The following is a 17,871-nucleotide window of genomic DNA, read 5'->3' on the forward strand; positions in this document are numbered from 1 at the left end:
ACATGCCCTAAGTGTGCACGATACCATGAATTCTATTTGCGTCACAAAATACAAATTGGGGTGAAGTGACTTAACTGTCATGAAATTTACGTCATTGTCAACTAACTGCATTGACCTTACAAGTTATTATCATATTTGCATATATATACTCCTTAAATTATGAGTATTTGCAAATATACCTTTTAAATCTCAGTATTTACAAAACTACCCATCAAATCATCGATTTTGAAAAAAAATATCCTCAGAGTAACTAATCATCAACATTAATAAGCTAACTTATAATCACAGCTTAAAAGTTATCAACCAAATGGTCAAATTTTTAGCACCAAGTTGATTATTTTTTGATTTTAGGGGTATTTTTCACAAAGTCCATTCTTTGAGGGGTAGCTTTGCAAATACCCATGATGTAAATGGTACATATGCAAATAACCCTATCAATAAATCAGATATATAACGATATTTTGCACCAATAAAAATTTAATGACATTGCATGATATTTTTATGAAATACCCTACATAGCGTAAGATAGTTTTTCGCTTAGAGCATCTCCAACCATAAAACTCAAAATGGTGTAGTTTTTACACCAAGTTGGTGTAGTTTTTACACCAAATTATTATTCTATCTCCAACCCATTACACCAAATGTTACACCAAAAAGAATATTCCTTTTATTATTCTTATCTTTTAACATTTTTTGAAAGTTAAAATATTTAACAAATTATATAATTATTTAATTATATAATACATATAATTAATTATAATAATATATTTTATGAATAAAATAAAAATATAAAAATTAAATGCTAAATCAAATTAAAATATTACTTTCATAACTTCAATGAAATATTTTGATCATGAATAAAAAGAGAAACATTAAAAACCAACAAAATAATAAACTCTATGCCTAAAAAAAGGTTAAAAATTAAAAAAAAAGTCACTGCACCAAAGCTACAGTGCTGCGCCAAATCTGGCGCAGCACTATAGCTTCACCCTAAAATGGCGCTGGGATGCCAGTTCGGTTGGACGGATGAAGCAGCGTCTTTTCTTGCGTGCAATTTGAGAGTAACATTAACAATAACTTTATATGAATTTGGTAATCAAAGTGTTTTTTATGTTGTGATTTTCTGTAAAAAACACATGCCATGTGTATATTTTTTTTCAAATGTGTTTTAACGAACACATTTTGTGCAAACTAGTTTTGCCATATATATTGCGGCCAGCGTGGGGCGGGCAGGGCCGGTGAGCGGTACGACTGGAGGGATGGTAGCGCGCTGCGACAGGGGCGGAGGGGTTGAACAACGACTGTCCGGCGACCGGCGGGCTAGCACGGGAGTGGAGCCCCGGACCGGCTGGCCGATGGCCGAGCGGAACAGACGGCCGGCGGTGGGAGACGAAGGTGGTTGGTACGTTGCCGGGATGCACGCCTGCGGGATCGGAGGGGGGCGCCGCCGACGGCCCACCGAGCGCGAGGAGACGGTGGCGGTGGCCGGCGTTGCCGACCGACGGCGGCAGAGACGGTGATGGTGGTAGCGGTGGGGTGAGGTGGCCCTGGCGGCCGACTGACAGGCGGCCGGCAACCCGCGACCGACGACAGGCGGGCGGTGGCAGGGGTGGCGGCGGGTCCAAGGGGCGGCGGGCGCGGCGGTGGTCGGCAGCGACGCGTGGTGCGGTGGACCGCAGTAAGCGGGCGAGCGGGCTGGGCGGCTTATATGATAATACGGAATATTAAAACACATTTTTGATGTTTTGAGAAAAGTGTTTAATTTTTAGATTTTATAAAGGGACAAGTTAAAAAAAACACCCTGTTGCCAAACAAGTTTTTTTGTTTTTGTTAAAAAAACAGAAACGGCGAAAATACCACGGTTGCCAAACACTTAATTATTTTCCGTACCCTGTTTCTAACATGAATCCTAAACCCTGAGGAGTAGTGCCGCAAAACATCAACGGCTATATGCCGAGGAAACCATTCCATGGCTCTGCACCGCCCGCTCATATGCAACTGCAATTACAATTCCAATGAGACAGCAGTTTTCTACCCAATTCCTGCTCCCCTCCACTCTCCTCTCCCAAACTCCATTACTACTCCCATCATCTCTCTACACAAAGACATCCAATCTTTTCTCCTCATTCTTAATCCCCTCTAATGGCCCTGCGAGCAGCAGTCAAACCACCTCATTCTCCTCTCAAACCCTTTTCTCTCAACACCCTCTCAATCTCATCCTCAATAGCTTCTTCCGTCACCGGCGACCGACTTGCCCACAAACTGTTCGATCTATTCTCTCAACCAGCTTCTCTCCGCAACCCTGATGAGCTCCAAAACCTTGGCCGTAGCCTCCGCCCTGAGACCGTTGAGGCCGTCCTTAAAGACCTCAAGGAGTGGAAAGCGGCCCATGATTTCTTTCGATGGGCCTCATGGCAAGATGGATTTCGTCACAATTGCTATACTTACAATGCCATGGCCTCGATCCTCTCTTGGGCCCAACAGAGGTCTCGTCTTCGACCCCTTGTGAAGGAACTGGTGGCCCAACGATGCCCAGTCAGCCCGGGAGCATTGGGGTTCTTAATTCGGTGCCTTGGCAATCAGAGACTGACTGATGAGGCGAATTTTGTGTTTGAGCATGCTGGTGATTTGAACTGTGTGCCCAATTCTTATACATATAATTGTTTGCTTGAGGCGTTTGCTAAAGATGGCAAAGTTGAACTGATGGAATCAAGGTTTAGGGAGATGGTAGGAGATTCAAGAAGAGAGCCCGATAAGTATACTCTAACCTCAATGTTGCAATGTTATTGTAATTCAGAGAAATTGGACAAAGTGTTGGATGTTTTCAATAGGATCAGTGATAGAGGGTGGGCTGATGAGCATGTTTTCACGATTCTCATTGTCTCGTTTTGTAAGTGGGGGAAGATTGATCGAGCTTGCGAGTTGGTTGAGAGGATGGAGAAAATGGGGATGAAGATAAGCGAGAAGACATTCTCTGTGTTGATTCCTGGGTTTATTAGACATAGGAGAGTGGACAAATCATTAGTAATGTTCGGTAAAATGAAAATTTATGGTTTTCGTGGGACTTTGTCACTCTTCAGTGTCCTGATTGAGGGATTGTGTGAAGAGAAGGAGCTTCGAACAGCGATGGATTTGTACTTGGAAATGAAAAAGGATGATATATCTCCGGATGTTCGGGTGATCAAGAATTTGATCTCAGCATTTTGTAGTGAAGGAGACTTGACCACTGCAAATTGGTTTCTTGAGGAAGAAGGGGAGAAGTTGGATTTGGGCTCTTTGGTTTTGCTTTATAATGCAATGCTCAATGGAGTTGTAAAGCATGGTGACGTTGAAAGAGCCCTTTGTCTGCTAAGGGCAATGATGGATTCCTCGCAAGAGAGAGTGTATGAGGGCGACGAAGATAATTTGGTTAGAATCAAGAGAGCTGTTAAGCCAAATGATGATTCATTCAGTACTGTAATCTGTGGCTTGTGCAAGACTGAAAAGTTGGATAAGGCTTTAGTTCTTCTGAACGATATGATTAAAATGGGTTGTAAAGGGAAATTGTTAATGTATAATGACCTGATTAATGCACTCAGCAACATGGACAGGTTGATTGAAAGCTATGAGTTACTGAAAACAATGAAGGAATTTGGGTTTGTTCCTACTGAGTTCACATACAATTCGATATTCTATTGCCTCTGCAAAAGAGGGGATTTGACTGCTGCCATTGAATTGCTCAAGGAGGTGAGATCCCAGGGTCATGTGCCATGGATCAAATATTGCACTATAATGGCACAAGGACTCTGCAAAAATGGGAAAATAAAAGAAGCCTCTTGTTTCCTTGATGACATGATTCAAGTGGGTTTTCTTCCAGATATGATTCCATATTCTGTGGTTATTGATGGAATGTGCAAGACAGGAGATGTGGATGAAGCATTGGAACTCTTTCGTCGAATTTCTTCAAATTATTATGTTTTAGATGTGGTGGCACATAACATTCTAATAAATGGATTTTGTAAGGTTGGAAGATTACAAGAAGCACAGGGGATTTTGAAAGAAATGCTAGAGAAGGGACTTGTTCCTTCTGTTGTCACTTATAACTTGATGATAGATGGATGGTGCAAAAATGGCATGATCGATGAAGCAGTCACTTGCTTTAGTACAATGGTTGGTGATCAAAAGCAACCTTCGATCGTCTCCTATACGAGTTTAATAGATGGTTTCTTTAATGCTGGAAGAGCTGAAGATGCCATTGATATTTGGAATCAAATGAGGGAGAAAGGATGTGCTCCAAACAGGATTTCCTATACTTGTCTTATCCATGGATTGTGTAAGTGTGGCAAAGTAGATTCTGCCACATTCTATTTACAGCAGATGAAGAATTGTGGACATGAACCTGATACTTTCATCTATTTATTGCTAATTGATTCTTTAGCTTTGAAAGGGAATGCAGTCAAAGCTCTTGAGCTTTTGAAAGAGGTTATTAAGAATGGTGGCCTTCTTAATAATGGTCCGAAGAGCTTGAGGCTAATGAGAAAAATTGCGCTTAGGCTGTATGGAAATGCTAGTACTTCTTTGGATGTGAAGGTACTTATTGAGAGGGGTTGCCTTCCTATGATACGAAGTGTTGATGATATCATGGAAGATTAAAATAATTAACCTCTGCTACTAGAACATAATTTGTAGCAAAACTTTTGTTCATATAATGTTTATTGCTAGTTCTTTCACTGAGTCTAGGTCATGTATACAATATTCAGTCCAGAATCAGTTGTATAATACCAACAGCTTCTTGGTGTTGCTCATACGAAGATATCTTCAGTTATTGAACTTCGTGTGGTCATTTGAAGATCTAAATATGGATTCATTTTAGGTGGATTTATAAGCTTTTTAGGATAAGATGAACTCTGAATTCTACAATTGTTTAAATTCCTCCTTTTTTCCCGGCTACAACATGCTGAGTTTTTTAGTGATATCTTCATATTTTTGTTTTAAAGATGACAGAAAGCTCGCTAGTCATGCAAACAAAGTTCCCTTTAGTTTGGGTATGACTGTCATCTTAGATGACTGAGACACAACGATAAATAGCTTCTTAAACACTCATTAGTTTGTGTGGAAGTTATCATGCTTTCTAGCAATTGTAATCATGTTAATTTTGATTTAATTTTCATTCTTGAATTTTATACCTTGCAATTTTTTTAAAAGTTTTGCATTGAGATAAGCTCTTCTGACCATAATTTTTATTATTAAAACACTGAATAAGGCTAGTTACTAGAGCGCTTAATATGGAAGCATATGTAAGCATTCATTCTTGAATTTGATACCTTACTTCTTATTTTAGTTTTTCCATATAAAATTTGATACCTTACTTCTTATTTATAGTTAATCTCTTTTGGGCATAATTTATTGCAATATGACCGCATGAGAAGAATACTGTTAAGGTAGAAGCATATGATTTGGTAAAATCATTTGTTTTATCCTATTTATAGTTTACTCATTATCAGGTGATCATGTGGTATAATAGTATATTCTCTTTCTTTGCGTCCATAATGTGATTGTGTTTCAGGGAAGTCTTTTGATATGTTGTCTTCTCCAACCTGAACTTTTGCGCAGTTTTTTGATGAAGGAAGAAACAAGCATTTGAACTGACAGAAAGCTACTCTTCTAAGTCTTCTTTAGCTCCATGATTCAGCAGTTTGGGATGGTTTGTATTTGGTATTCAAACTTCACAATTTGGGTGTGGTGATATATGGAATCTCTTGTAACATATTATCCAGTGAGAGCAGGTATTTCACTTTGATATTTCCCTTCACTTGTTAGATTACTTGAGTTTCACTTGTATTAGATTCTCACATTGTACCTGTCTTTTAATATAATACAGACTCTTATGTGTCATAATAGTATATAAACTAATCATACAGTTTATGAGCTAACGGATATTGCTGACCACAGCTTCAGTCTTCTTTCCTTTCTTAAATCCTTTAACAACCAGTCATTGTGATCTTTAATTCCCATAACAACAGCAACTACTGCAACAGGAAGAAACCTCCAGCAACAGTTCCAGTCTCTTCTTTATAGAAAGATTCTGGGACACTGAAAATCTCCCTACATCAAGATCTTCTGGGGGAGATCTTGACCATTTGGTGCAGAGGTGACACCACCGCTTGTTCAAGGAGAGTCTCCCGATTATATGCCATTACATGCATACTCTATGACGAAAAATTCACCGTCTCCTTTCTGCACTGGGGATGAGTTAAGAGGGTTACGGATAGTGTCATTCTGCCAGCTTGAGTGGAATCATGCTCCACAATGGGGTAAGTCGACCTCATGTTGGTCCTCTTTGAAAGACAACTGCTCATTTGCTCTTGCCTTCTTTGGCTTCAACTAGGAGTACAACCCGAGTGATGCTATTGGTTCCTAAAATTTGGTCGTTCTTCAGCTGAGGATTCGTTGATTATGATAGAGGCAGTCCCACGTCGCCCCGTTTGTAGTTGACTGGTTATTTGCTTGACCAGGCCAGGTTCCCTTTCTCGCTCTGGTGGAGCTTAACTTTCCTAACTGTCTCGATGAATCCGCTTCTCATTCCTACAGACGAGGCTACTTGTTTGTACCTCCATGGAATGACTTAGTAGGATCTAAACAATATAACTCGGATAGTTGAGATGGATGACGAAAATGAGCACAAACTGTCAAAAATACTTAATCATGGTATTAAATCACGTGCATTGCACGTGTGTAAAAACTAGTATATACAAATGAATGAGAAGTGGGAATTATCATTCTATTCTTACTAGGGGTGTCCAAAAAGCCCGCCGGCCCGGAAACCCGGGCCAAGTCTGGGCTCCGGGCCGGGCCCGGGCCGCCTCTTTGGTGCCCGACCCGGGCTCGGTCAGGCTCGGAATTTTCTTATTATTTTTATTTTTTATTTTTTATATGTATTATATATGTATAATATATGTATATATAAATATATATAATATGTATAATATATGTATATATAATATATTTTTATATATGTATAATATATGTATATATAAATATATATAATATGTATAATATATGTATATATAATATACTTTTATATATGTATACTATATGTATATATATAATATATGTATATATAATATATTTCTATATATGTATAATATGTCATATGTGTGTATATATATATATATGTATAATATATGTATATATAATATATTTTTATATATGTATAATATATGTATATATAATATATTTTTATATATGTATACTATATGTATATATATAATATATGTATCACTAGTAGAAAACTGATCAACCTAGACGGAAATTTTCGTCTAGGTTGATCCAAATTCCGTCTAGATTAGTTCATATAGACGGAATTTCGTCTAGTTTGGGTGGTTTATTTTGCTTCTGTCTAGATTGAATCAAACTAGACGGAATTTCGTCTAGGTTGATCAACCTAGACGGAAGTCAACCTAGACGGAATAAAGAATTCCGTCTAGTTTGACAGATGTATATATAAGTATACTCTCTCTTATATATGTATACTCTCTCTTATATAAGTATATATAAGTATACACTCTCTTATATATGTATAATATATGTGTGTATATATATATACTCTCTCTCTTAGTATATATATATATATATATATATAGGTATACTCCCTCTTATATAAGTATACTCTCTCTTATATATGTATAATATGTGTGTGTGTATACTCTCTCTTAGTATATAAGTATATATAAATATAGTATATTACAACGGCTACTTCTTACCCATTGGCCCAACGGACAACGACTACTTATGCGATTCTCTCTCTCTCAAGTTATAACTTATTTATAAATATATACAATATATTTACATATAATATATGTATATATAATATATAGAAAAACATCTATATAACCAAATCCAACACATTGTACAAATCCAACCATCCACTTCAAAATATACATCAATCAGTTCCGTCTAATACACATCCAACAACATATATACTAACAATGCACATGACTAAGATAGGATACACGACATGAATACATATAGTGTTATAACAAATAAAACTGTTTATTACATTAAAAATAAAAAAACATCATCCATCGTCGGCGGCGGGGGTATCTCTATCCCGATTACGAGAACGAGTACTGCTCTCTCCATTATCTCCACTCTGAATGTTTAATTGAATAATCATTATGTGGTGTTTGATAACATATTAGATAAAAATGAATTTATAAATATAAGAAAAAATAAGGTACCTGAGCACTACTCTGTCTAGCACCGTAATTATCGCCAATCGAGCTAATGATCTGTATGGTACCACCATACGCGCTATAAGGAATAGCACTGCCTAAATATTGTATAACATACCCCATGAGATCGTCCATCGAGTTCGCCGTCAGCGCAACTCTAGTCATCTCATTAGTCACCTGAATATGCAGCTCCGGGTCAATTTTGTCAATCAGATAAGCAGAGATACGTGCGACAAATGGCATAGCCTGGAAACTGCTTGTGGCTGCTCTCGTCGATGTAGATGGTGTGGATGATGCTGTGGACGATCTAATGCTTATACCTCGTGAAGCTCCGACACCATGCAGAGGATATCTTCCTCTCCTATTATTAGGGAGAAATAAATATTAAACTTTGCTCTCAAATTCAATAATGGTAAACAAATATAAATAGTATGTAGTATTCAAATTGATTCGATTTTTCACCATCCTTACCTATTATGACCCATCAGGTTCTGTGTGAGATTGATGTTCTCCTCTGCAGAAAGCATGTGAGGGTCCGGCTCGGTTTGTTCCTCCTCCTGCGAAATGTACACAGATGCAGCCTCCTTGGATGCAGTCTCAAATCCCTCCTAAAGCATAAATTTATAGTTAATTCAAGATAATGACCATATTATTTGTGTTCTCGTTTCCTCGTAATGTTAACAAAATAGAATTAATAATACTACTCAAGATATGTATAAGTCTCACCACTAACTCGAGATTTGCCGTGATCTTATCCCGATTCTTCTCATCACCCCTATATTGTTCACGGAAAGTACCATATGCCACTTTTGCCCTCAAGTGTATCGACATTAATGATTTCCCCTGTCATATTATAAATTTTGAGATTTCATAATCACACTAAACATTAAGATCTTTTAAATCTTTAAACTTTAAATGACATATACTGTATCCTGACAATAAACATCCTCAAGATTGTCGTAGGAGTGTGAGCCCAAGTGATGGTCATGCAGCTTCTTTCTTCTATTTTCTGACCCCTTCGTGGATTTATTCTTTAAAAAAAATCTGTAAATATAAAATGAAATAATATCTTAAAATTATAAACTAAATTTCATGAAACTAACATTGGCGGCATCGCTGTCGCAATACATGAGGAGAGCCGTGAAATGAATCTCGTCAACTCGGTCATCGAGGTTTAAAAACCTCTGTCAGTCCTCCTCATACCTGTCATAGGTTTCATGTTTGATCTCATGCCTTCATTGTTTGAGGACTGCTTCAACCTTGACATTAAACACATAATTCCAAGCCCCCTCAAAGTGCTCAAGGCAGAAGCAGTCCTGTAGATTTACATACACATTTAGTAAGGATAATTTAATATCAGTTACTAATTACTAATAAATGAAAATCTAAAAAAATATGCACTTACCATAAGCGCAGTCCATATCGTCTCGTATGCGGTCCATGGTAATTCTCAAAAATGAAAATAAGGGTTGATAATGATCGTTCTACGCACGAGAACCCCAATATATGCATTCAATCGTGTCGACCAAGGACCAACGGGCAAATTAGAACTATTCCACCTAATAATGGCCTTCATTCCTCTTGGCGGTTGTTTAGAATCAGGCTTACCTCCGCCACGTCGTCCCTCTATGCGATCTGACTTAGCACCTACAATAATAACAACATGATAATATATCATATAATATACAAATGTAAAAATTAAAAGTATTTATACAATTTACCATTCGCTATCTCTCTATCTTTTGCTGCGAGTGCATCAGCTTTCCTAGTCTCTAACATAGGAAGCATTTCCTGTAACTTTCTCGCAGCACGTGGGTGGTACTTCCTTGAGTCAGCTTTGGACTTATGAGAGTCCGGAGGTAAGGGTAAACTGAGATAGTCCTGTGTCTTTGGCCGCAAGTCGGTATGGAATGTATATGATGGATATGTCGGGGTCCAAGTAGCACCTACATAAGAAAGAAGAATCATTAATATTAAATTTTAATTGACCATTATCAATTATTAGATATTTAATACCTGTGTCGGGGGATGGTTCTGGTGCTGCGTCAGAACCGCTGGGTGATGAATATCCCGCATCTGCAACAAATGAGCACTATGAGCTAGATAACTAAAATTTATTAAAGTATTAATTAATTTTTATACCTGCATCCGGAGATGGTAGTGTATCATCAGCACCACTACCTGGGGTGATACTCCGTGATCGATCAGCCGACTGGTCAAAGAGCCTCCTAATCCTCCTCCTCATCTGCAAATTTAATATATACATGCTCATGAGATAAGTTATTATGAAATGCATTGTTCTTATTATGATTAGCTAAAAAACTTTAATGCAGTGTAACATATATATTACATACCTACATCCAACGCCACATTCTGTGCGTAAGAGAATTCTTGCCAAACATCATCAGATGAACCGATTGGTTCACTATAATTATCTTCACTTTCTTCAATATTTTTTTCATTGTTATTAGGAAGAATAACAGATCTTGGCTCCTTGTACAAAACCACCCAATCAGACATGACATTCGAATCTTTCACAAAGAAGCACTGATCAACTTGTTCTGCGAAAATGAATTTCTCATCCGTATATTTTTCTCGGTGAAGATTGACTAGTGTAAATCCATAATGATCCTTTTGCTTTTTTGCAGGACACCACCGAACCTTGAACATCGTGTAAGTACATTGTTTTGGTTTACCAAACCCGTAAATTACCTCAACAATATCTTCTAATTGGCCATAATATAATATGTCAGCTAGAATTGGATTCTGATCTCTTATACTTGAAAAACATTCTTGAGCAAACAAGCCCATGACCCCACTGTTCTGAGTTACCCTCCTATCATCGGTCTCTAACGTTCGAAATTTATATTCATTCACCAAATGCTCATTATAACGTCTCACTTCGTGATAAGGACGTTGTGCATGGATAATAATTTAATCTTCGCAATCTAGAAGCCAATGGAAAATGTCGAAGCACTTTGACTGGAATTTTCTTCTGTGTTATCCCTGTCTCCGGTGTAATCCTTGTTGAAGAATTTGTGTGCTGTTTCCACCTAGAAACTCCACATGTCGGACACTCTTGAAGGTCTTTATTGGCTTTGTGGTACAAAATACAATTATTCGAACATGCATCAATCTTATTATAATCAAGACCCAGAGCAGAGATAATCTTCTCAGCTAGATAAGTTGTTTGGGGTATGCTATTCTCTCCTCCAGGGATTACAGTCCGAAGCAAATCAAGAAGCATTTCAAAATAATTATCTGACATACCACTAAGTGTCTTAATATGAAGGAGTTTCAGCATAAATGAAAATCTAGAGTACTCGGTACATCCCTCATATAAGTCCTTTTCACTATCTTCTAGTAGCTCCATTATTCGCTTTATTTCTGCGGAGGAATGCATATCATCAATATTTTCGACACTCGCGACACCTCCTACCTCTTCAGCTTCAACTTCGTTATCATCTTCACTTTTGTCTCCAATATCATCCTCGACATTATCATCAACATCATGTTCTGTAGGTCGAGGAAAAATATCATTCAACAATGTTTCTGTGTCATCTATTCGTTGGCCACCGGACGTACCAACATGCATATTTGGATCCTCATCTTCAGTGATACTTTCCCCATGCCAGTTCCAGTATTTATATTTCTCATCAAAACCTGATTTTATTAGGTGAATCCGTAATTATTTTTATTCAGCAGCTTCAAATTCCTACACCTACAACAAGGACAATACATAGCACCGCTTCTTAAATTTCTCGGATTCATTTCCGCATAACGCATGAAGGCTTCACATCCCTCCTTGTATCGTGTGTCATGAAATCTGCGATGCCTAGGGATATCTATCCATGATTTGTTAGGAATTATCCTCATCTGTAAATTATATATAATTATTAAATACGATTAGTCTCACAACTACTAATACATCCATTATTCTTATACATTCAACACACATCAAACGTACGTTCATATATCATTTAACAATATGAATATTTATCTACATAATATATATATAAAACGTACGTAGAAACTAATTACACTATTCTTGCGGTTGTCATAGGAATGCTTCTATCCATTAAGAATATAGTAGTGCCTACATCCAACTTCATATACTTTGTATATTTTTATTTCTTAAAAATTTCGACAGCACCTACCCGATGTTCTCCCTGTAGACTGTGCGGATGTTATTATGCGTATCAGTAATAACCCGAAACGCAGAACAACATACGCTTATTGTACACGGAGAACAACAAATAGGTACACGGAGAACAACGAATACGTGCTGCCAAAACTTTCAAGAATGAAAATATACAAAGTATACAAAGTTGGATGTATGCACTACTATATTCCTAACCCGTCCGAGAAGGACAGATCCAATAATTACGAATTTCAGTACCAATTTTTTATTCCTATAATATAAAATAAACGCTCATTTTTGGGAGAAAACTTCGTCTCCTACCCAAATCTGAGTCGTATATCATATATTATAAGTCCAAATAATTGGATGTAATTATTGGACGAAAGTCTAGGGATAACGTTATTTTTTTATTCACCTAAATTGGATTATAACACATTATAAAAATTTATAATGTGTTATATATCACTCTATTTTTTAAAAAAAATTATTTCACATATTTTCACATCACAAACTTAAATAATCACACATACTTATAGCACGAATGAAACTTAAATGAGTTAGGGTTTATAAGTGTTTAAAACTCAATAATGATAACTAGTGTTGTTCTCAGAATTGAACTCGTTTATTTTTTATCATAAATTAGGGTTTCTAAACTAAATTCGACAATAAATAATAATAATATAAAAATTCTAAAGCTCGGTAGAAAAAACATACCTTTTAGGCAGATGAAAGAACGGACACTGTGCGGAGGGGGAGGGGCTGCCGAGAGGGGAGGGGAGGGGTTTGATGTTGTCAAAGGGGGAGAAATATTGTGAGTATATTCTTTCTTGTTTATATGCATGATATATTATACATTGTATGTTCATTTCCTTTCATGCATATATCCTTTTTGTAAATTGTTTGTCATCATCAAAAAGGGGGAGATTGTTGGCCTTCTTGTTTTGATGATGATTTACAAACAATTTACTACTAATGTTGTTTGTCTAGTGTTTGTGTTTTTTGTATTTATTCTAGGCAAACAACGAGTTGGAGGATGGATGGAATCGAGCTTCAACGATCATATCCAATGGAGGTTGGCGGAATGTCGGTGAAGCATCGTGCAATTCAAGTTAAAGATCAAGTTCAAGCTTCATCCGCAACGTGTACCAAGTTGAGCTCAATGAAGATCAAGATCAAGCTTGGGTAATTTAGTATAGGTTTATATTATGTGTGTTTAATACGTTAAGCTCAATATCTATACACACACATTTGATTGGTTTCTTCGTATATATATATAGTTAGATATATATACATAAGTTTTGGTTTCTATGCATATATATATAGTTATATATATATACATACATGTGTTTTGAGTTTTTATGATTATATATATGAAATTATACATTTCATATTTTCTATTGTGTTTTTGAAAACATTGCATAGAATATGCAATTTTGTGAAAATATTATTTTATTAGTTTATAGACTTCAATATTAGTTTATACATGTTTTACTAAGTCTATAAAAACATTTCACAAAGTTTCAAAAGTTGGTTTATGTCAAAACATCAAAAATTCACATGTTTACATTTTTGTGTTTTGGACTATTTTGTAAAATGATGATATTTTTTATTTGGGAAGTCCTTTTTCGAAACCAGTCATTGTAGCATGTTTATTATCATGTCTACAATCATTCCCCAAAGTTTTATATTTTTTGGAATTTATTTTATATTTTTAAATAGCTTTTTAAAACCAGCAAAACAGGTTTTTCATGTGTCAAATTTTGGTCGACCGCACCGGTCAACCGATCATTTGTTCATTTCTTACCATGCGATAGAGAGTTGGTCGGTCGACCGGTCTGGTCGACCGAAAGCTCCATCGGTCGACCGCACCGGTCGACCGACGATGGTCCAGAATGTTTTCCTCGTGTTTTTGCTCTCATCGGTCGACCGACGGGATTTTCGGTCGACCGAATGATTCGTCGGTCGACGTTCCGTTCCTTCTGACTGTTCCAAACGGCTATTTCTGAGCTGATTTGTCTGGGGCTGTTTTTGTCTTTTGACTTGGGATTTTTAGCTGGGGTTTTTGGAGGATATAAATACTCTTTTTTCTGTTGTTTTTCAACTAATCTAAGAAGTTTTTAAAACAAGTTTTAAACAAGGGTTTAAAGTGTGTTTAAGGGTTTGTTTTGTTTGTGAAGAAGTTTTCACAAGTGGAGGAGATCATCTTCTTGTTTGGGCTTCAATCTCCATCTCTCCATCTTGTTATTCAGAGAAGAATCTCTTAACTCATTTCTATCTATTTATTATTTTGATTATAATTTCTATATGCTAGATTTTAATTGAGTTTAGTTTTGATTTTGATTTCACTCATTGTTTACACACACCCACTTGAGCTTATTGTATTTGCATTCATAATATATTAGGGTTGTGAGAGTTGTAACATTGAGTGTGGGCTTTTATTGTGTTCTCATCCATAGAGGTTGTGACCGAGCACTTGAGGGAGACACGGCTAGGTCCAACACTTGTGAGGGTGTAGAGTGTGATTGTAAGAGTGTTGATTGTAAAGTTTTCGGGCGTTGAAAACCGATACTGTGAGGTGTAAACGTTATTCGGGTGAACGTAGAAAACCCGGTTGTGATAGTGGATTTCTCCCCGGGAGTGGGGAGCGGAGACGTAGGACGGAAGGTCCGAACTCCGTGATCATATTGCTTGTTTGAGTGTGCTTTGGCGTTCATTTATACTTGTGTTTATATTTCTTGTCGCCATTGTCATTAGCTCATTATTTATATGATCCACTATCTAGTTCATATTGTTTACCCTTGTGTCAGTTTATATATCCTTGCATATATATATATATTTCATCATATACATATAGGATATATCTCATTGTTTACATTGCTTATCCTAGCTCATATATCTTATGGTATTTTATTCTTGCTAGGATAACTCATTAATTAATTTTAATTGGCATTTAATCGGATTAGATTAGCATAAGACCCTAATTATCCCCCTCTAGGTTCTAACAAATATCCGCTTCAGATTCTTGTTTCCTTGGTGAAATAGGAATTCTTACGATCTAATCTCTTGTTGTGCACCTTGCGCACCGGAGGTGCTGCCGAAATTGGCATTTAATCGGATTAGATTAGCATAAGACCCTAATTATCCCCCTCTAGGTTCTAACAATTGGTATCAGAGCTTGGTGCTCTTTGATTTAAGGTCTAATCGCCTTGAGTTAAAGATCCAAGTTATCTTTTTGTGCTAATCTTGTTTTGATTGCATTTGTATCTTGTTTGCATATTTTTACAAATTATGGATATGAATGATGCATCTTGTTTAGGCTATGATTCTAGTATTGCTCCAAAATTCAATGCTTTCCCCTATGCTCAATGGTGTTTTAGATTCAAAATATTTGTTCAATCTAAAAATATCGATTTATGCGAAATCATTGATTGTGCTTATATTGTGCCCACGTTGGAGAAATCCAAGTGGAGCAAACATGATAAAAAGATGTTTATTATGAACAAGCTTATGTTAGAATTTTTATTAAATGCATTTGATTCATTTATGTCTAACAAGCTTGATTCTTTTGATAGCGCTATCATGCACACGACCACTAGGCGATAGCCCTAGTGAGGTTTGCGAGTTCGAATCTATTAATAATTTACCTAATGATGAACTTGCTTGTGCTAGTAAAAGATTATTGCATGCCTACAAGAAATTACAAAATGATTTCATTGATTTAAAATGCAAGCATGAGGATTTAAAATCCGATCATGAGTTGTTGATTTCTAAGTTTGATAATGTTTCTAATGAGAATGTGATCCTCAAAGAAAAGAATGATAAATTAAAATCGGATCATGATTCATTGCTTTCAAACTTTGCTATTTTAACTCATGAAAAAGAAAATGCCATGCTAGAAGTAGAGACTATTAGAAGTAAATTTACATCATTTAAAAATGATCATATTTGCTCTACTTCTATTGACAATGCTTCTATGCCTAATGATGAGTTGAACAATATTAAAAATCGCATTTCATCTTTAGATTCAACTCTTAACACATGCATTGTTAATAACAAGAAACTTATGGACTTATGTGCAAAGTCTCGTGCTAACTCTTCAAAACCAAGCACTCACTATGCACATATGTATAGCAAAGTTTACAAATGCTCTATTTGCGGCCGAAAAGGCCATTTAGCTAAATTTTGCTATGATGCACATAAACCAACAAAGACTAATGCTCATTGTGCATCTCATGTAGTTTCTTCATCACATGTACACACACATGCACCCATTGCTCATCATAAGCATGCTCATGTGTATAGATGTGATCATTGTGGTAGATTTGGTCATTTGGCCAAATTTTGTTTTGATTTAAAGAGAGTTTCACATTTGCAAAATAATTTTAAAAGATCATCCATGTTTGCAAATGTTTCAAATGTTTCTCGTGCACATCCACATGGTCAACATAACCAAATGCATCCTCTTCATTGCACTTATTGCAATCGAATGGGTCATTTGCATAATTATTGCTATGACCGGACCCGCGCACTAAATGCGCCCAAATGGGTTCATAACCCAAGGGCTTTGAGCTTAAATGATAGGGGTCATGTCCCTAAATCTTTTGGTACCAAGAGTTCTTGGGTACCAAAACAAATTTAATTATGTGTTTGTGCTAATGAATCATCTATTCGTGCTTTATATGTATTCTATGAGTGGTTTGATCAAGTTATGTAAAGAAAATTTTTCTTTATTGATCAAACATTGTTTTTGAATATAAACTTTGATTTATGAATTCTTTTGGTTGATTTGTTTTCATTTGAAAACTTTTTGCATGATTCTCATGTTCCTCTTCTTTTGATTTTATAAATCTATTCTTACTCATGATTTTTTATAATGAGACACTATCTTTATAATGTCATATCATTATGTGTCCTCATTGTATCTTGTTTGTATGTGAGTGATGCTTAGCATATCTTTTCATTTATGCTCGCTCACATATTTGCCATGATCTTTCTTTATCTATATTCTATATGGCTTTTTGATAGGGGGAGCAATCCCTATACTTGTTTGATACTCACCTATGCTTTATGATAGGGGGAGCTTTCGCTCTCTTATTCTTTTGTTCCCTTTTTGATGTTGTCAAAGGGGGAGAAATATTGTGAGTATACATTTCCTTATTTATATGCATGCGAATTATATTTTATATATCCATTTCCTTTCATGCATATATCCTTTTTTTGTAAATTGTTTGTCATCATCAAAAAGGGGGAGATTGTTGGCCTTCTTGTTTTGATGATGTTTAACAAACAATTTACCACTAAAACAAACAATTTATTACTAATGTTGTTTGTCTAGTGTTTGTGCATTCCTATGTTTTGTTAGACAAACAACGTAGTTGGAGGATGGATGGATAGAGCTTCAACGATCATATCCAAAGGAGGTTGGCGGAATGTCGGTGAAGCTTATGCAAATTCAAGTTGAAGATCCAAGTTCAAGCTTCATCCGCAAGATTACCAAGTTGAGCTATAATGAAGATC

General features: G+C 36.3%; 1 protein-coding gene across 1 annotated transcript; it reads left to right on the plus strand.

The window, feature by feature from the left end:
- Positions 1,877 to 5,827, plus strand: LOC109826063 (putative pentatricopeptide repeat-containing protein At5g08310, mitochondrial). The gene is made up of 2 exons (XM_020393013.1): positions 1,877 to 4,569; positions 5,593 to 5,827. Exons 1-2 carry the CDS (start codon positions 2,143 to 2,145, stop codon positions 5,626 to 5,628), a joined length of 2,463 nt encoding a protein of 820 aa, XP_020248602.1. The 5' UTR covers positions 1,877 to 2,142; the 3' UTR covers positions 5,629 to 5,827.

Source organism: Asparagus officinalis, chromosome 10 (genome assembly GCF_001876935.1).
Source record: "Asparagus officinalis chromosome 10, Aspof.V1, whole genome shotgun sequence".
In the NCBI taxonomy this organism is placed as follows: domain Eukaryota; kingdom Viridiplantae; phylum Streptophyta; class Magnoliopsida; order Asparagales; family Asparagaceae; genus Asparagus; species Asparagus officinalis.

What these genes read in the sequence shown, in the direction of transcription:
- LOC109826063 (XM_020393013.1), top strand. Translation starts at nt 2,143, where the DNA reads ATGGCCCTGCGAGCAGCAGTCAAACCACCTCATTCTCCTCTCAAACCC. An exon ending in GTACTTCTTTGGATGTGAAG is followed by an intron (nt 4,570 to 5,592) that starts GTACTTATTGAG and finishes ACTTTTGCGCAG; the next exon opens with TTTTTTGATGAAGGAAGAAA.